Source organism: Oncorhynchus mykiss, unplaced genomic scaffold, assembly GCF_013265735.2.
Source record: "Oncorhynchus mykiss isolate Arlee unplaced genomic scaffold, USDA_OmykA_1.1 un_scaffold_120, whole genome shotgun sequence".
Taxonomy (NCBI): Eukaryota; Metazoa; Chordata; class Actinopteri; order Salmoniformes; family Salmonidae; genus Oncorhynchus; species Oncorhynchus mykiss.
In genome coordinates, this window is record NW_023493661.1 from 1366482 (window position 1) to 1386612 (window position 20131).

Sequence of the window (20131 nt, forward strand, 5' to 3'; positions counted from 1 at the left end):
ACTCTCTTCTCTGTATACATCAATGATGTCGCTCTTGCTGCTGGTGAGTCTCTGATCCACCTCTACGCAGACGTCACCATTCTGTAAACTTCTAGCCCTTCTTTGGACACTGTGTTAACTAATCTCCAGATGAGCTTCAATGCCATACAACACTCCTTCCGGACTCATATTAAACATCTCCAATCCAAAATTAAATCTAGAATCTAGAATTGGCTTCCTATTTTGTAAAAAAGTATCCTTCACTCATGCTGCCAAACATACCCTCGTAAAACTGACCATCCTACCGATCCTCGACTTTGGCGATGTCATTTACAAAATAGCCTCCAATACCCTACTCAACAAATTGGATGCAGTCTATCACAGTGCAATCTGATTTGTCACCAAAGCTCCATATACTACCCACCATTGCGACCTGTACGCTCTCGTTGGCTGGCCCTCGCTTCATACTCGTCGCCAAACCCACTGGCTCCAGGTAATCTACAAGACCCTGCTAGGTAAAGTCCTCCCTTATCTCAGCTCGCTGGTCACCATAGCATCACCCACCTGCAGCACACGCTCCAGCAGGTACAGTGCCTTGCGAAAGTATTCGGCCCCCTTGAACTTTGCGACCTTTTGCCACATTTCAGGCTTCAAATATAAAGATATAAAACTGTATTTTTTTTGTGAAGAATCAACAACAAGTGGGACACAATCATGAAGTGGAACGACATTTTTTGGATATTTCAAACTTTTTTAACAAATCAAAAGCTGAAAAATTGGGCGTGCAAAATTCTGCACTCACAACTCATATGGAGGTATGACGTCAGCAACAGTTGGTTGATTGGTTGATTGAAACAACAGTGTCCTCTGTGATGTTGTCCCTGACAGAGCTTGGTGACGGACAGAGGAAGAGGGGATCGACAGAGGCTGGTGACGGACAGAGGAAGAGAGAGACAGAGCTTGGTGACGGACAGAGGAAGAAGAGATCGACAGAGCCTGGTGACAGACAGAGGAAGAGAGCGAAGAGGAGAGCGACAGAGGCTGGTGACGGACAGAGGAAGAGGAGATCGACAGAGCCTGTGGACGGACAGAGGAAGAGAGAGACTCAGACAGACTCTCCCATCAGAGGTAAGAACCAACTCTGTTTCTACCTTCTCCCTTATCCCTGAAGTGTACACTCTTTCACTCTCCCTTATCCCTGAAGTGTACACTCCATCACTTTCTCTTATCCCTGAAGTGTACACTCCATCACTCTCTCTTATCCCTGAAGTGTACACTCCATCACTCTCTCTTATCCCTGAAGTGTACACCTCATCACTCTCTCTTATCCCTGTAGTGTACACTCCATCACTCTCTCTTATCCCTGTAGTGTACACTCCATCACTCTCTCTTATCCCTGTAGTGTACACTCCATCACTCTCTCTTATCCCTGTAGTGTGCACTCCATCACTCTCTCTTATCCCTGTAGTGTACACTCCATCACTCTCTCTTATCCCTGTAGTGTGCACTCCATCACTCTCTCTTATCCCTGTAGTGTGCACTCCATCACTCTCTCTTATCCCTGTAGTGTACACTCCAACACCCTGACCAAACCAAAATAAAAAGGCTCTATAAGGTCAGGACGTGACAGTAACACCACCCAAAGGTGCGGACTCCGGCCGCAAAACCTGAACCTACAGGGGAGGGTCTGGGTGGGCATCTATCCGCAGTGGCGTCTCTGGTGCGGGACGTGGCCCCCGATCCACCTCTGGCTCACCCCATTTTGGTGGCGCCTCTGGTGTGGGGACTCTCGCCGCGGGCCCCGAATGTCTTTACTTCAGTTCCTCTACAGTGAGGTAGTGTGGCTGAGAGACTGGTATAAAGGAACGTGGGGTTCAGTTCCTCAACAGTGAGGTAGTGTGGCTGAGAGACTGGTATAAAGGAACGTGGGGTTCAGTTCCTCTACAGTGAGGTAGTGTGGCTGAGAGACTGGTATATAGGAACGTGGGGTTCAGTTCCTCTACAGTGAGGTAGTGTGGCTGAGAGACTGGTATACAGGAACGTGGGGTTCAGTTCCTCTACAGTGAGGTAGTGTGGCTGAGAGACTGGTATAGAGGAACGTGGGGTTCAGTTCCTCTACAGTGAGGTAGTGTGGCTGAGAGACTGGTATATAGGAACGTGGGGTTCAGAAGTGATAAAGTCTAACCTTTACTTTAGGTATTGATGTTCTTGGCTTGTTTTTAAAATGGAACTGAATTAATCAAACTGAATATTTTTTTTTTGTGTTCTCTGTAGGTTGTGCTGGCTCTCCTCCCCTCTCGGCCGTGACTCTCTCTCCTCCTCCTCCCAGACTTGTCCAGATCGCTCCTTCTCTCCTTTACATTCCTGGGTTTGGGACTGCTACTTTCGTCTCTTCGTGTAGCAGTAAGTGTGATGATGATGATGTTATGGGCTGGTTTCCTCACAATGAAGAGTTAATGCTGGACTCATAAAGTACTTTCAATGGAGATGTTTCATATAGTCCATCTGTAGGGAGGGAGGGAGGGAGGGAGAGAGAGAGAGAAAGGGAGGGAGGGAGAGAGAGAGAGAGAGAGAGAGAGAGAGAGAGAGAGAGAGAGAGAGAGAGAGAGAGGGAGAGGGAGAGGGAGAGGGAGAGAGAAAGAGGGAGGGAGGGAGGGACCTGTGCTCTGTGTGTGAGAGAGTAACCTGTGCTCTGTGTGTGAGAGAGTAACCTGTGCTCTGTGCGTGAGAGAGTAACCTGTGCTCTGTGTGTGAGAGAGTAACCTGTGCGCTGTGTGTGAGAGAGTAACCTGTGCTCTGTGCGTGAGAGAGTAACCTGTGCTCTGTGTGTGAGAGAGTAACCTGTGTTCTGTGTGTGAGAGAGTAACCTGTGCTCTGTGTGTGAGAGAGTAACCTGTGCTCTGTGTGTGAGAGAGTAACCTGTGTTCTGTGTGTGAGAGAGTAACCTGTGCTCTGTGTGTGAGAGAGTAACCTGTGTTCTGTGTGTGAGAGAGTAACCTGTGCTCTGTGTCCTTACAGATGGCTCAGAGCTGCAGCTGGTTCAAGCCCCTGTTTTCGGCTTCTCAAGACCTCCCACCTACATACTGAGTGAGTGTGTGTGTGTCTGTGAGTCAAATCAAAGTTCATTGGTAGCGTACAAAGTTTAGCAAAATGCTTCTGTTTTTAGCTCCAACAGTGGAACATGTGTGTCCGTGAGTCTGTGTGTCCGTGACTCTGTGAGTCTGTGTGTCCGGGACTCTGTGACTCTGTGTGTCCGTGACTCTGTGTGTCCATGACTCTGTGAGTCTGTGTGTCCGTGACTCTGTGTGTCCATGACTCTGTGAGTCTGTGTGTCCGGGACTCTGTGACTCTGTGTGTCCGTGACTCTGTGTGTCCATGACTCTGTGAGTCTGTGTGTCCGTGACTCTGTGTGTCCGTGACTCTGTGTGTCTGTGACTCTGTGTGTCCGTGACTCTGTGTGTCCGTGACTCTGTGTCTCCGGGACTCTGTGTTGTGTGTCCGTGACTCTGTGTGCCCGTGACTCTGTGACTCTGTGTGCCTGTGACTCTGTGACTCTGTGTGTCTGTGACTCTGTGACTCTGTGTGTCCGTGACTCTGTGAGTCTGTGACTCTGTGTGTCCGTGACTCTGTGTGTCCGTGAGTCTGTGTGTCCGTGAGTCTGTGTGTCCGTGACTCTGTGTGTCCGTGAGTCTGTGTGTCCGTGACTATGTGTTGTGTGTCCGTGACTCTGTGTTGTGTGTCCGTGACTCTGTGTTGTGTGTCCGTGACTCTGTGTTGTGTGTCCGTGACTCTGTGACTCTGTGTGTCCGTGACTCTGTGACTCTGTGTGTCCGTGACTCTGTGACTCTGTGTGTCCGTGACTCTGTGTTATGTGTCCGTGACTCTGTGACTCTGTGTGTCCGTGACTCTGTGTTGTGTGTCCGTGACTCTGTGTGTCCGTGACTCTGTGTTGTGTGTCCGTGACTCTATGTTGTGTGTCCATGACTCTGTGTTGTGTGTCCGTGACTCTGTGACTCTGTGTGTCCGTGACTCTGTGTTGTGTGTCCGTGACTCTGTGTTTCCGTGACTCTGTGTTTCCGTGAGTCTGTGTGCCTGCGTGTGTTACCTGACGTACTGTGTCCTTGCAGTGTCTTCTCCCTCGCTGTCTCCTAGAACCCTCGACGTCCTACCTCTCTCTCCAGGTGAGTGCTGACCAACATCAACACCTCAATTTGACCCAACTTTGTACTGTGTTGTGACTGATATAGTAACTCCCATATGGCACCCTATTCCCTATCTAGTGCACTACTTTAGACCAGAGCCCTATTCCCTATCTAGTGTACTACTATAGACCAGAGTCCTATTCCCTATCTGGTGCACTACTATAGACCAGAGCCCTATTCCCTATATAGTGCACTACTTTAGACCAGAGCCCTATTCCCTATATACAGCACTACTATAGACCAGAGCCCTATTCCCTATATAGTGCACTACTATAGACCAGAGCCCTATTCCCTATATAGTGCACTACTTTAGACCAGAGCCCTATTCCCTATCTAGTGCACTACTTTAGACCAGAGCCCTATTCCCTACATAGTGCACTACTATAGACCAGAGCCCTATTCCCTATATAGTTTACTACTATAGACCAGAGTCCTATTCCCTATCTAGTGCACTACTATAGACCAGAGTCCTATTCCCTATCTAGTGCACTACTTTAGACCAGAGCCCTATTCCCTACATAGTGCACTACTATAGACCAGAGCCCTATTCCCTATATAGAACACTACTGTTGACCAGAGCCCTATTCCCTATATAGTGCACTACTGTTGACCAGAGCCCTATTCCCTATCTAGTGCACTACTTTAGACCAGAGCCCTATTCCCTACATAGTGCACTACTATAGACCAGAGCCCTATTCCCTATCTAGTGCACTACTTTAGACCAGTAGCTGGTGTAGAGAGTCAGGCGCAGGACAGCAGATATGAGTACTTTAGAGCCCTATTCCCTATCTAGTGCACTACTTTAGAGCCCTATTCCCTATCTAGTGCACTACTTTAGAGCCCTATCATAGGACAGCAGATATGAGTAATCAACGTACTTTTACTCAAATTAACAAATGTACAAAGTAACAAAACAAGCACACCATGACGGACCGAAAATACAACAATCACTCACAAACAATACCTGGAGAACAGAGGGTTAATATAGTAATCAATCACAAACAATACCTGGAGAACAGAGGGTTAATATAGTAATCAATCACAAACAATACCTGGAGAACAGAGGGTTAATATAGTAATCAATCACAAACAATACCTGGAGAACAGAGGGTTAATATAGTAAACAGGTAATTGGTTGAGTGAAGCCAGGTGTGGTAAAGACAAAGACAAAACAAATGGAAAATGAAAAGTGGATCGGCGGTGGTTAGAAGGCCGGTGACGTCGACCCCCCGAACAAGGCGAGGGAACCGACTTCGGCCGACGTGGACCCCCCGAACAAGGAGAGGGACCCGACTTCGGCCTACGTGGACCCCCCGAACAAGGAGAGGGACCCGACTTTGGCCGACGTGGACCCCCCGAACAAGGAGAGGGACCCGACTTTGGCCGACGTGGACCCCCCGAACAAGGCGAGGGAACCGACTTCGGCCGACGTGGACCCCCCGAACAAGGAGAGGGACCCGACTTCGGCCTACGTGGACCCCCCGAACAAGGAGAGGGACCCGACTTTGGCCGACGTGGACCCCCCGAACAAGGCGAGGGATCCGACTTCGGCCGACGTGGACCCCCCGAACAAGGAGAGGGACCCGACTTCGGCCGACGTGGACCCCCCGAACAAGGAGAGGGACCCGACTTCGGCCGACGTCGACCCCCCGAACAAAGAGAGGGACCCGACTTCGGCCGACGTCGTGACAATAGGGTTCTATAGGGCCCTGGTCTAGAGTAGTGCACTATATATCTAGAGAGAATAGGGTTCTATAGGGCTCTGGTCTAAAGTAGTGTACTATATATAGGGAATAGGGTTCTATAGGGCTCTGGTCTAAAGTAGTGCACTATATATAGGGAATAGGGTTCTATAGGGCTCTGGTCTAGAGTAGTGCACTAAATATAGGGAATAGGGTTCTATAGGGCTCTGGACTAGAGTAGTGCACTATATATAGGGAATAGGGTTCTATAGGGCTCTGGTCTAGAGTAGTGCACTATATATAGGGAATAGGGTTCTATAGGGCTCTGGTCAAGAGTAGTGCACTATATATAGGGAATAGGGTTCTATAGGGCTCTGGTCTAAAGTAGTGCACTATATATAGGGAATAGGGTTCTATAGGGCTCTGGTCTAGAGTAGTGCACTATATATAGGGAATAGGGTTCTATAGGGCTCTGGTCAAGAGTAGTGCACTATATATAGGGAATAGGGTTCTATAGGGCTCTGGTCTAGAGTAGTGCACTATATATAGGGAATAGGGTTCTATAGGGCTCTGGTCAAGAGTAGTGCACTATATATAGGGAATAGGGTTCTATAGTGCTCTGGTCAAGAGTAGTGCACTATATATAGGAAATAGGGCTCTATAGGGCTCTGGTCAAGAGTAGTGCACTATATATAGGAAATAGGGTTCTATAGGGCTCTGGTCTAGAGTAGTGCACTATATATAGGGAATAGGGTTCTATAGTGCTCTGGTCAAGAGTAGTGCACTATATATAGGGAATAGGGTTCTATAGGGCTCTGGTCAAGAGTAGTGCACTATATATAGGAAATAGGGTTCTATAGGGCTCTGGTCAAGAGTAGTGCACTATATATAGGGAATAGGGTTCTATAGGGCTCTGGTCTAGAGTAGTGCACTATATATAGGGAATAGGGTTCTATAGGGCTCTGGTCTAGAGTAGTGCACTATATATAGGGAATAGGGTTCTATAGGGCTCTGGTCAAGAGTAGTGCACTATATATAGGAAATAGGGTTCTATAGGGCTCTGGTCTAGAGTAGTGCACTATATATAGGGAATAGGGTTCTATAGGGCTCTGGTCAAGAGTAGTGCACTATATATAGGGAATAGGGTTCTACTCAGAGTCATTGATGAGACAGGGGGATTTACTTCCTGCATGACTGAGAGCAGCTTCCTTCAGAGGGGGAATACCATCCATTCAATCATTCATTCATCCATTCATCCATCCATTCATTCATCCATTCATCCATTCATCCATTCATCCATCCATTCATTCATTCATTCATCCATTCATTCATCCATTCATTCATCCATTCATTCATTCATTCATCCATTCATTCATTCATTCATTCATTCAGTCATTCATTCATCCATCCAGTCATCACTGACCTCACTGATACTGAGTCAATAAGTCAATCAACATGAGTTTGAATACTGGGTGTGGTTGTTACTCATGTTGTGTGTGTGTGTGTGTGTGTGTGTGTGTGTGTGTGTGTGTGTGTGTGTGTGTGTGTGTGTGTGTGTGTGTGTGTGTGTGTGTGTAGTTGACGGTGAGGTAGCTCCAGACTCGATGTGTTCATATCCTCCTGGGTCTCTGTCTGACTGTGCCAGCCAAGCCCTGTCTCCCCCCTCTGCCTCCCCCCTCTCCCCCAGGACAGGTGAGTTAGAGTCTGTCCTCTCCCTGTCTCTCTGTCTTCTCCCTGTCCCTCTGTCCTCTCCCTGTCTCTCTGTCCTCTCCCTGTCCCTCTGTCCTGTCTCTCTGTCCTCTCCCTGTCTCTCTGTCCTCTCCCTGTCCCTCTGTCCTGTCTCTCTGTCCTCTCCCTGTCTCTCTGTCCTCTCCCTGTCCCTCTGTCCTCTCCCTGTCTCTCTGTCCTCTCTCTGTCCCTCTGTCCTCTCCATGTCTCTCTGTCCTCTCCCTGTCCCTCTGTCCTCTCCCTGTCTCTCTGTCCTCTCCCTGTCCCTCTGTCCTCTCCCTGTCCCTCTGTCCTCTCCCTGTCTCTCTGTCCTCTCTCTGTCCCTCTGTCCTCTCCCTGTCCCTCTGTCCTGTCTCTCTGTCCTCTCCCTGTCTCTCTGTCCTCTCCCTGTCCCTCTGTCCTCTCCCTGTCTCTCTGTCCTCTCTCTGTCCCTCTGTCCTCTCCATGTCTCTCTGTCCTCTCCCTGTCCCTCTGTCCTCTCCCTGTCTCTCTGTCCTCTCCCTGTCCCTCTGTCCTCTCCCTGTCCCTCTGTCCTCTCTCTGTCCCTCTGTCCTCTCCCTGTCTCTCTGTCCTCTCCCTGTCCCTCTGTCCTCTCCCTGTCTCTCTGTCCTCTCTCTGTCCCTCTGTCCTCTCCATGTCTCTCTGTCCTCTCCCTGTCCCTCTGTCCTCTCCCTGTCTCTCTGTCCTCTCCCTGTCCCTCTGTCCTCTCTCTGTCCCTCTGTCCTCTCTTCCTCCTGACCCTATATATACAAAAAACATCTTAAACAAAGCCAATCACATGAGAATGTTACTGTGTGTGTGTGTGTGTGTGTGTGTGTGTGTGTGTGTGTTACAGAGGAGTACATTCACCAAGCCAAGGCTCACCTGAGGGGAATGTGCCAGGTAAGACCAAGGGGGACAGACAAGAGGGACCGTTGAGTTGGGACTTTTTTTCAAAAGACAACTCTACCTGTCTCTCCAACCAATGACGTTGTCTCAACAGGAGATGGAGGCGGGCCTTAGCCTGGCGTCCCACTATGTTGACGTGCGATTGGTCCAGAGGCAGATCCTGATTGGCTCAGGGAAGAACACCAGCAAGTGCCCGGAGAAAGATTTGGTCGTTATCGGAGACGCGGAGAGGAGGCGGGGCTCGTTGGCCAGGAGTCAGGTCAGACCCTGTGACATCATCGTTACGTCGTCACCTACAGAGACACTATTAGTATTTAGTCCGAAGGCTGTCGTTACGTTGTCATTACAGATTTTTTCTTCCTCGGTTTATGATTCTGTCTGTCAGGAAAAGTAATTAAATAATGAATTCTAATTATAATTATAAATAATAATAAGTGTAATTAATAATGAATGTATTTATTGTCTGTGTTTGTCGTCAGGTGTTTGAGAGCTCCCCCGGGGCAAAACCCAAACGTTCCATCGTGTTGCTAGGCAACGCCGGCATGGGCAAAAGCACGCTCATCAAGAAGCTCTGCGTTGATTGGTCCGACGGCCTCCTGCCTCAGTTTGACTTTGTGTTCTTACTGGACGGTAAGGCTCTGACCCTCCCCCCCGAGCCGACCTATAGCCTACGGTCCCTCCTCCTACACCTCTCCTGCCCCCACCCACGGGATGTCTTCAATCAGGTCCTCTCTGTCCCGGAGCGTGTGCTGGTGATATTCGATGGCTTCGAGGTGGTGCGTGACTTGGAGGGGCTGCTTCAGTCTCCAGCGGATGACAGTAAAGGGGAGAACTACAGCGTTAGACAGCTGTTCTCAGGTCTGCTCCAGAGGAAGCTGCTACCAGGCTGCTCTCTGCTCCTCTCTGCCCGACCACGAGGCACCGTCAGTGGGCTGCTGAAACGGGCTGACAGCCTCCTGGAACTCTCTGGCTTCTCCCCTCCGGACATCGAGAGATACCTGGGACAATACTTCTCTGGACAGTCCCTAGAGGCCCCAACCTCAGTCCCAGCCTCAGACTCAATCCCAGTCCCAAACTCAGTCCTAGCACCAGTCCCAGACTCAGTCCTAGCCTCAGCCCCAGTCTCAGTCCCAGTCCCAGTCTCAGTCCCAGCCTCAGTCCCAGTCCCAGCCTCAGTCCCAGTCTCAGTCCCAGTCCCAGCCTCAGTCCCAGTCACAACCTCAGCCTCAGTCCCAGTCTCAGTCTCAGTCCCAGCCTCAGTCCCAGTCCCAGCCTCAGTCCCAGTCTCAGTCCCAGTCCCAGCCTCAGTCCCAGTCACAACCTCAGCCTCAGTCCTAGCACCAGTCCTAGCCTCAGCCCCAGTCTCAGTCCCAGTCCCAGTCTCAGTCTCAGTCCCAGTCTCAGTCCCAGCCTCAGTCCCAGTCTCAGTCCCAGTCCCAGTCCCAGCCTCAGTCCCAGTCACAACCTCAGCCTCAGTCCCAGTCCCAACCTCAGCCTCAGTCCCAGCCTCAGCCTCAGCCTCAGCCTCAGCCTCAGCCTCAGTCCCAGTCCCAGTCCCAGTCCCAGTCCTAGTCCTAGTCCCAACCCCAGTCCCAGTCCCAGTCCCAACCTCAGTCCCAGTCCCAGTCCTAGCCCCAGTCCCAGTCCCAGTCCCAGTCCCAGTCCCAGTCCCAGTCCCAGTCCCAGTCCCAGTCCTAGCCCTCACCAGGCTCCATAGCCAGCCGTACCTTCTGTCTATGTGTTGGAACCCAGCTCTGTGTCACATGGTCTGTCTGCTTCTAGAACACTGGGATGTTTCGGAGCCACTCCCCTCCACGCTGACGGGACTGTGTTACAGGGTGTTGCTACTAAAGATGAGACGACACACCTGGAAACACACACACTGTCAAACCCTACCCCAAACTCAAACCCAGGCACACACTCACACCCTTAAACACAGTCAAAAACACACCCTGAAACACACACGCAACTGGACACGAACACACATCCGCACTCGCTCTCACACTCAATCCCAAAATCAATTAGAAGACGAGAAGAGGAGGATAGAGACGAGGGAGGAGGAAGAGAGGGAGGAGGGTGAGAAAGAGAGAGAGGAGAAGAGGGAGGAGGAAGAGAGAGAGAGGGAGGAGGGAGAGAAAGAGAGAGAGGAGAAGAGGGAGGAAGAGAGAGAGAGGGAGGAGGGAGAGAAAGAGAGACAGATGAAGAGGGAGGAGGGAGAGAAAGAGAGACAGGAGAAGAGGGAGGAGGAAGTGAGAGAGAGGGAGGAGGAAGAGGAAGAGAGAGAGGAGAAGAGGGAGGAGGAAGAGAGAGAGAGGGAGGATGGAGAGGAAGAGAAAGAGAAAGAGAGAGAGGAAGAGAACAGGTGTGTTCTGTCAGAGTTGAGCGGTCTGGCTTGGCAGGGGGTTAAAGGTCATTCATCTCTCCTGACCCTGACTCTGGACAATACCGTCTGTGTCAAGCTGCGGTTGTTTGGCCTGAGGACTGGACTGGTCCATTCTCACTGGCTGAGGGGGGAGCAGGGCAGAGATTGTGGCGGTGGCGGTGGCGGCGTGAGTTCCGACAACATCCTGTCCTGGGCCCACCCTTTCCTGCAAAGCTTTCTGGGCGGGGCCCACCTGTCCGTCTCCAGCTGTGTGTCTGACCGTGCTCTGCTGGCCCAGATACTACCACAGGTAGAATGACTGTTTTCTATTGAAACTCTGTCTGTCCATATGTCCCTCTGTAGACTATGACCTGAACCAGCACCTCCTAGCTCGGAGTCTGTGTCTTTCCTATGTCTGTGATATGTGGTTGTTCCTCACAGCTTCCTGAAAATGAATGTACTGACGGGAAGTGGCTCTGGATAAGAGTGTCTGCCAAATGACTAACGTGTAAATGTACTCCTGTTCTACTCTACCCTGTTCTGCTCTACCCTGTTCTGCTCTACCCTGTTCTGCTCTACCCTGTTCTGCTCTACCCTGTTCTGCTCTACCCTGTTCTGCTCTACTCTGTTCTGCTCTACTCTGTTCTGCTCTGTTCTACTCTACCCTGTTCTGCTCTACCCTGTTCTGCTCTACCCTGTTCTACTCTACTCTGTTCTGCTCTACTATATTCTACTCTGTTCTACTCTACTCTGTTCTACTCTACTCTGTTCTGCTCTACTATATTCTACTCTGTTCTACTCTACTCTGTTCTACTCTACTCTGTTCTGCTCTACTATATTCTACTCTGTTCTACTCTACCCTGTTCTGCTCTACCCTGTTCTGCTCTACCCTGTTCTGCTCTACCCTGTTCTGCTCTACCCTGTTCTGCTCTACCCTGTTCTACTCTACCCTGTTCTGCTCTACCCTGTTCTGCTCTACTCTGTTCTGCTCTACTCTGTTCTGCTCTACTCTGTTCTGCTCTACCCTGTTCTGCTCTACCCTGTTCTGCTCAACTCTGTTCTGCTCTACTCTGTTCTGCTCTGTTCTACTCTACCCTGTTCTGCTCTACCCTGTTCTGCTCTACCCTGTTCTGCTCTACTCTGTTCTACTCTACTCTGTTCTGCTCTACTCTGTTCTACTCTACTCTGTTCTGCTCTACCCTGTTCTACTCTACTCTGTTCTACTCTACTCTACTCTGTTCTACTCTACTATATTCTACTCTGTTCTACTCTACCCTGTTCTGCTCTACCCTGTTCTGCTCTACTCTGTTCTACTCTACTCTGTTCTGCTCTACTCTGTTCTACTCTACTCTGTTCTGCTCTACCCTGTTCTACTCTACTCTGTTCTACTCTACTCTACTCTACTCTGTTCTACTCTACTATATTCTACTCTGTTCTACTCTACCCTGTTCTACTCTACTCTGTTCTGCTCTACTCTGTTCTACTCTACTCTGTTCTGCTCTGTTCTACTCTACCCTGTTCTACTCTACTCTGTTCTGCTCTACCCTGTTCTGCTCTACCCTGTTCTACTCTACTCTGTTCTACTCTACTCTACTCTGTTCTACTCTACTATATTCTACTCTGTTCTACTCTACCCTGTTCTGCTCTACCCTGTTCTGCTCTACTCTGTTCTACTCTACTCTACTCTACTCTGTTCTACTCTACTCTGTTCTGCTCTGTTCTACTCTACTCTGTTCTGCTCTACTCTACTCTACTCTACTCTGTTCTACTCTACTCTGTTCTGCTCTACTCTGTTCTACTCTACTCTGTTCTACTCTACTCTGTTCTGCTCTGTTCTACTCTACTCTGTTCTACTCTACTCTGTTCTGCTCTACTCTGTTCTGCTCTCTTCTGTTCTACTCTACTCTGTTCTACTCTACTCTGTTCTACTCTATTCTACTCTACTTTGTTATACTCTATTCTACTCTACTCTGTTCTACTCTACTATGTTCTACTCTATTCTACTCTACTCTGTTCTACTCTACTCTGTTCTATTCTACTCTGTTCTACTCTACTCTGTTCTACTCTACTCTGTTCTACTCTATTCTACTCTACTCTGTTCTACTCTATTCTGTTCTACTCTGTTCTACTCTACTCTGTTCTACTCTACTCTGTTCTATTCTACTCTATTCTACTCTACTCTATTCTACTCTACTCTGTTCTACTCTGTTCTATTCTACTCTATTCTACTCTACTCTGTTCTACTCTATTCTACTCTATTCTACTCTACTCTGTTCTATTCTACTCTGTTCTACTCTACTCCATTCTTCTCTGTTCTACTCTACTCTGTTGTACTCTACTCTGTTCTACTCTATTTGATTCTATTCTACTCTATTCAACTATATTCTACTCTGTTCTACTCTGATCTACTCTGTTCTACTCTACTCTACTCTGTTCTACTCTGTTCTACTCTACTCTGTTCTACTCTACTCTATTCTACTCTACTCTGTTCTACTCTACTCTGTTCTACTCTACTCTATTATACTGAACTCTGTTCTACTCTATTCTACTCTGTTCTACTCTACTCTACTCGGCTCTACTCTACTCTACTCTGCAGCCCAGGGGGAGGCGACGGCCTCAGGGAGAGTGTCTGGACCTTGCTCAGAGATTCGCTGTCGGTCTGCTTTTCCGGAACAATGCGGAACTCCGGGATCTGGCCACCCTGGATACCGGCGCCATGAAAGTGGTGGCGGCCAAGCGAGCCGCTGTGATATCACACCTGGAGAACCTTCACCATGGCGACCTGAGCCCCGCTTGGCTCCTGGAGGCGTGTCACTGCGTTTACGAGACAGGCGACATCCGCTTGGTCAGGCACCTGGTACGGAACCTTCCCGAGGTTCTGTCGTTCCAAGGGGTTCCGCTGTGCCCCGCCGACGCCTTCGTAGTGTGGAACCTTTTGGACCAGTGTAGAACGCTGAGGAGGAGGTTCTGTCTGGGGCTGGAGGACACGGGACTGAGGATGACAGGATTAAAACTACTGACGGGTCTCAACAACATACACTCATACAGGTACTGGTACTGTTACACTGATAGACCTGCTACAGATCTGTTACAGTGTATATCTAGAACAGTATAGATCTGTTACAGTATAGATCTAGAACAGTACAGATATGCTACATTATATATCGAGAACAGTATATATCTGTTACAGTATAGATCTGTTACATTATATATCTAGAACAGTATAGATCTGTTACATTATATATCTAGAACAGTATAGATCTGTTACAGTATAGATCTGTTACATTATATATCTAGAACAGTACAGATCTGTTACATGATATATCTAGAACAGTATGTATCTGTTACAGTATATATCTAGAACAGTATAGATCTGTTACAGTATAGATCTGTTACAGTATATATCTAGAACAGTATAGATCTGTTACAGTATAGATCTAGAACAGTATATATCTGTTACAGTATAGATCTAGAACAGTATAGATCTAGAACAGTATAGCTCTAGAACAGTATAGATCTAGAACAGTATAGCTCTGTTGCAGTATAGATCTGTTACGGTATAGATCTAGAACAGTATATATCTGTTACAGTATAGATCTAGAACAGTATAGATCTGTAACAGTATATATCTAGAACAGTATATATCTGTTACAGTATAGATCTAGAACAGTATAGATCTAGAACAGTATAGATCTGTTACAGTATATATCTAGAACAGTATATATCTGTTACAGTATATATCTGTTACAGTATAGATCTAGAACAGTATAGATCGAGAACAGTATATATCTGTTACAGTATATATCTAGAACAGTATAGATCTAGAACAGTAAGATCTGTTACAGTATAGATCTAGAACAGTACAGATCTGTTACAGTATATATCTAGAACAGTATATATCTGTTACAGTATAGATCTGTTACAGTATATATCTAGAACAGTATATATCTGTTACAGTATAGATCTAGAACAGTATATATCTAGAACAGTATATATCTGTTACAGTATATATCTGTTACAGTATAGATCTGTTACAGTATAGATCTGTTACAGTATAGATCTAGAACAGTATATATCTGTTACAGTATAGATCTAGAACAGTATATATCTGTTACAGTATAGATCTGTTACAGTATAGATCTAGAACAGTATATATCTGTTACAGTATAGATCTAGAACAGTATATATCTGTTACAGTATATATCTGTTACAGTATAGATCTGTTACAGTATAGATCTAGAACAGTATATATCTGTTACAGTATAGATCTAGAACAGTATATATCTGTTACAGTATATATCTGTTACAGTATAGATCTAGAACAGTATATATCTGTTACAGTATAGATCTGTTACAGTATAGATCTAGAACAGTATAGATCGAGAACAGTATATATCTGTTACAGTATAGATCTAGAACAGTATACATCTGTTACAGTATAGATCTAGAACAGTATAGATCTGATGTTCTCACTCTACTGTATGTAGAACTTTGTCATGCACATTTAGTTTTCTGTGTGTTTTGAACACGACTCTAACGTGTGTTTGTGTGTGTGTGTGTTTGTGTGTGTGTGTCCGTCCCAGGGCGTGTATCGCTGACACCATCACTCTGTGGGAGGAGCTAGAGCAGAGTGGGGAGGAGGAGCTTCTAAAAGCGGTTGTGTCCAAGTTGACCCTTAACCCTTTCAGAGCCACACAGGTGTCCCACGTCCAACACCTGTCCACACTGGTCAACATACACACAAGCAGGAGACTGTCAGAGAGGTATGCCAATACAGCACACACACACACACACACACACACACACACACACACACACACACACACACACACACACACACACACAACCACACACACACACACACACACACACACACACACACACACACACACACACACACACACACACACACACACACACACACACACAACCACACACACACACACACACACACACCATCTACAATACAATACAGTAGACAGTAACCTGCCCAGCTCTTGTTACAGCCATCTACAATACGTAAACACACATATATATATATATACTGGTATGTTCAAAGCCGTTGTGATGTGTCCGTCATCATTTCAGCCAATCAGATGGTGTCCTGGGGGAGGGTCTACCGGCAGTCAGAGATCTCCACAAGCTGGAGTTTGAGTGAGTGTCATTATTCAACCACTATCACTAGGTAATAAGTCAATACACTTTAATTTGACTAGGTAATAAGTCAATACACTTTGATTTGACTAATTAATAAGTCAAGAGTTACCACTCTGACTAGGTAATAAGTCAAGAGTTACCACTGGTTTGATAAAGTGTGTTTGTGTGTGTTTACAGGTTGGGGCCAGTGGATGGTCCTTTGGCGCTCCCTAAACTCCTGGAGCTGCTGCCAGCCCTGCACAGTCTACATCACCTGGAGTAAGTATCGCTCTACTGATGGACCACGGGACAACGGCTTTCACTTTATTTCGCTGTCGGTCTAACCTCTCTGTCGGTCTAATCTCTCTGTCTCTCTCACCCAGTCTGGAGAACAGTAAACTGGGGGACAGTGGGGCTGAGGGGCTGGCTGGAGCTGTGCTGTCTCTCTCCTCTCTGCAGATTATCAAGTAAGAAACCTCACACTGAGCTCTCTACTGTCTAGATCAACCTGTTCATCACTGAGCTCTCTACTATCTAGATCAACCTGTTCATCACTGAGCTCTCTACTGTCTAGATCAACCTGTTCATCACTGAGCTCTCTACTATCTAGATCAACCTGTTCATCACTGAGCTCTCTACTATCTAGATCAACCTGTTCATCACTGAGCTCTCTACTATCTAGATCAACCTGTTCATCACTGAGCTCTCTACTGTCTAGATCAACCTGTTCATCACTGAGCTCTCTACTATCTAGATCAACCTGTTCATCACTGAGCTCTCTACTGTCTAGATCAACCTGTTCATCACTGAGCTCTCTACTGTCTAGATCAACCTGTTCATCACTGAGCTCTCTACTATCTAGATCAACCTGTTCATCACTGAGCTCTCTACTGTCTAGATCAACCTGTTCATCACTGAGCTCTCTACTATCTAGATCAACCTGTTCATCACTGAGCTCTCTAGTCTAGATCAACCTGTTCATCACTGAGCTCTCTAGACTCTAGATCAACCTGTTCATCACTGAGCGTCCTAGTCTCTAGATCAACATGTCCATCACTAGGCTCTCTACTGTCTAGATCAACCTGTTCATCACTGAGCTCTCTACTGTCTAGATCAACCTGTTCATCACTAAGCTCTCTACTGTCTAGATCAACCTGTTCATCACTGAGCTCTCTACTATCTAGATCAACCTGTTCATCACTGAGCGTCCTAGTCTCTAGATCAACATGTCCATCACTAGGCTCTCTACTGTCTAGATCAACCTGTTCATCACTGAGCTCTCTACTGTCTAGATCAACCTGTTCATCACTGAGCTCTCTACTGTCTAGATCAACCTGTTCATCACTGAGCTCTCTACTATCTAGATCAACCTGTTCATCACTGAGCTCTCTACTGTCTAGATCAACCTGTTCATCACTGAGCTCTCTACTATCTAGATCAACCTGTTCATCACTGAGCTCTCTAGTCTAGATCAACCTGTTCATCACTGAGCTCTCTAGACTCTAGATCAACCTGTTCATCACTGAGCGTCCTAGTCTCTAGATCAACATGTCCATCACTAGGCTCTCTACTGTCTAGATCAACCTGTTCATCACTGAGCTCTCTACTGTCTAGATCAACCTGTTCATCACTGAGCTCTCTACTATCTAGATCAACCTGTTCATCACTGAGCTCTCTACTGTCTAGATCAACCTGTTCATCACTGAGCTCTCTACTATCTAGATCAACCTGTTCATCACTGAGCTCTCTAGTCTAGATCAACCTGTTCATCACTGAGCTCTCTTCTCTCAAGATCAACCTGTCCATCACTGAGCTCTCTACTGCCTAGATCAACCTGTTCATCACCAAGCTCTCTACTCTCTAGATCAACCTGTCCATCACTGAGCTCTCTACTGTCTAGATCAACCTGTCCATCACTGAGCTCTCTACTCTCTAGATCAACCTGTTCATCACTGAGCTCTCTACTCTCTAGATCAACCGGTTCATCACTGAGCTTTCTACTCTCTAGATCAACCTGTCTATCACTGAACTCACTTGTCTCTAGATCAACCTGTCTGTCACTGAGCTCTCTACTCTCTAGATCAACCTGTTCATCACTGAGCTCTCTACTCTCTATATCCACCTGTCTATCACTGAACTCACTTGTCTCTAGATCAACCTGTCTGTCACTGAGCTCTCTACTCTCTAGATCAACCTGTCCATCACTGAGCTCTCTACTCTCTAGATCAACCTGTCCATCACTGAGCTCTCTACTCTCTAGATCAACCTGTCCATCACTGAGCTCTCTTGTCTCTAGATCAACCATCAACCTGTCCATCACTGAGCTCTCTACTCTCTAGATCAACCTGTCCGTCACTGAGCTCTCTACTCTCTAGATCAATCTGTCCGTCACTGAGCTCGCTAGATAATATCGATCTGTAGATCTCTGGGGTCATTATGACCCAGAAAAGGTTGGTGACCTCTGCCCTAGATAATATCTATCTGCACTATATTTTCAGTCAGTTACTGTGCTTTTGTTAACAATGTTTATGGTATCTCCTCCTCTCCCCTCCTCTCCCCTCCTCTCCTTTTTCCTCCCCTCCTCTCTTCTTCTCTTCCTTCCTCTCCTTTTTCCCCTCCTCCTCTCCTTTCTCCTCCTCTCCTCTCCTCCCCTTCTTTCCTTTCTCCTCCCCTCCTCTCTTCTTCCCTCCCCTCCTCTCCTTTCTCCTCCTCTCCTCCCCTCCTCTCCTCTCCTCCCCTTTCTCCTCCTCTCCTTTCTCCTCCGCTTCTCTCCTCCCTCCTCTTTTTCCTCCTTTCCCCTCCTCTCCTCCCCTCCCCTCCCCTCTTCTCTTCTCTTCTCTTCTCTCAGTCTGTCCCAGAACTGTATAGGAGACCAGGGAATAGAGAGTCTGGCTCCTGCTCTGTCTACCCTCCCCTCGCTGCACTGTCTCAGGTATACACACACACACACACACACACACACACACACACACACAGACACACACACACACACACACACACAGACACACACACACACACACACACACACACACACACACACACAAACACACAAACACACACACACATCCTGTCTATTCTCCAGTCTGTAATCTGATGGTCTAATCCCGTCTATTGTCCAGTCTGTAATCTGATGGTCTAATCCCGTCTATTGTCCAGTCTGTAATCTGATGGTCTAATCCCGTCTATTGTCCAGTCTGTAATCTGATGGTCTAATCCTGTCTATTCTCCAGTCTGTAATCTGAACGGTCTAATCCTGTCTATTCTCCAGTCTGTAATCTGATGGTCTAATCCCGTCTATTCTCCAGTCTGTAATCTGATGGTCTAATCCTGTCTATTCTCCAGTCTGTTATCTGAAGGTCTAATCCAGTCTATTCTCCAGTCTGTAATCTGAAGGTCTAATCCAGTCTATTCTCCAGTCTGTAATCTGAACGGTCTAATCCTGTCTATTCTCCAGTCTGTACAGTAATGTGATATCTGACGGGGGTGCTGAGAGTCTGGCTGCTGTTTTACCTCAGATGACATCACTCAGTGACCTGGAGTAAGTCTGAATTATAAAAAATTACTGCAGTAAATCTGAATTATAAAACATTACTGCAGTAAGTCTGAATATAAAACATGACTGCAGTAAGTCTGAATATAAAACATGACTGCAGTAAGTCTGAATTATAAAACATGACTGCAGTAAGTCTGAATTATAAAACATGACTGCAGTAAGTCTGAATTATAAAACTATACTGCAGTAAGTCTGAATATAAAACATGACTGCAGTAAGTCTGAAACATAAAACATTACAGCAGTAAGTCTGAATTATAAAACATTACAGCAGTAAGTCTGAATTATAAAACATTACTGCAGTAAATCTGAATTATAAAACATTACTGCAGTAATAAGGCAGTAAGTCTGAATTATAAAACATTACTGCAGTAAGTCTGAATTATAAAACATTACAGCAGTAAGTCTGAATTATAAAACATTACAGCAGTAAGTCTGAATTATAAAACATTACTGCAGTAATAAAGCAGTAAGTCTGAATTATAAAACATGACTGCAGTAAGTCTGAATTATAAAACATTACTGCAGTAAGTCTGAATTATAAAACATTAAAGCAGTAAGTCTGAATTATAAAACATTACTGCAGTAATAAGGCAGTAAGT

At 46.8% G+C, this 20131-nt stretch overlaps 1 protein-coding gene across 1 annotated transcript in view; it reads left to right on the plus strand.

Annotated features, from left to right (window-relative positions):
* The first annotated feature begins 1027 nt into the window (after positions 1–1027).
* The window catches only part of LOC110511347 (MHC class II transactivator-like), a 22422-nt gene continuing 3318 nt past the window's right edge, over positions 1028–20131 (plus strand). Inside the window, exons 1-16 of the mRNA XM_036972122.1 lie at positions 1028–1107; positions 2254–2382; positions 2998–3066; positions 4107–4160; positions 7442–7555; positions 8427–8473; positions 8574–8738; positions 8959–9639; positions 10753–11151; positions 13438–13889; positions 15425–15604; positions 15930–15995; positions 16176–16256; positions 16361–16444; positions 18826–18909; positions 19432–19515. Coding sequence (XP_036828017.1) covers position 3066; positions 4107–4160; positions 7442–7555; positions 8427–8473; positions 8574–8738; positions 8959–9639; positions 10753–11151; positions 13438–13889; positions 15425–15604; positions 15930–15995; positions 16176–16256; positions 16361–16444; positions 18826–18909; positions 19432–19515 — 2492 coding nt within the window. The 5' untranslated portion in view covers positions 1028–1107; positions 2254–2382; positions 2998–3065. The remainder of the gene's footprint in view (positions 1108–2253; positions 2383–2997; positions 3067–4106; positions 4161–7441; positions 7556–8426; positions 8474–8573; positions 8739–8958; positions 9640–10752; positions 11152–13437; positions 13890–15424; positions 15605–15929; positions 15996–16175; positions 16257–16360; positions 16445–18825; positions 18910–19431; positions 19516–20131) is intronic.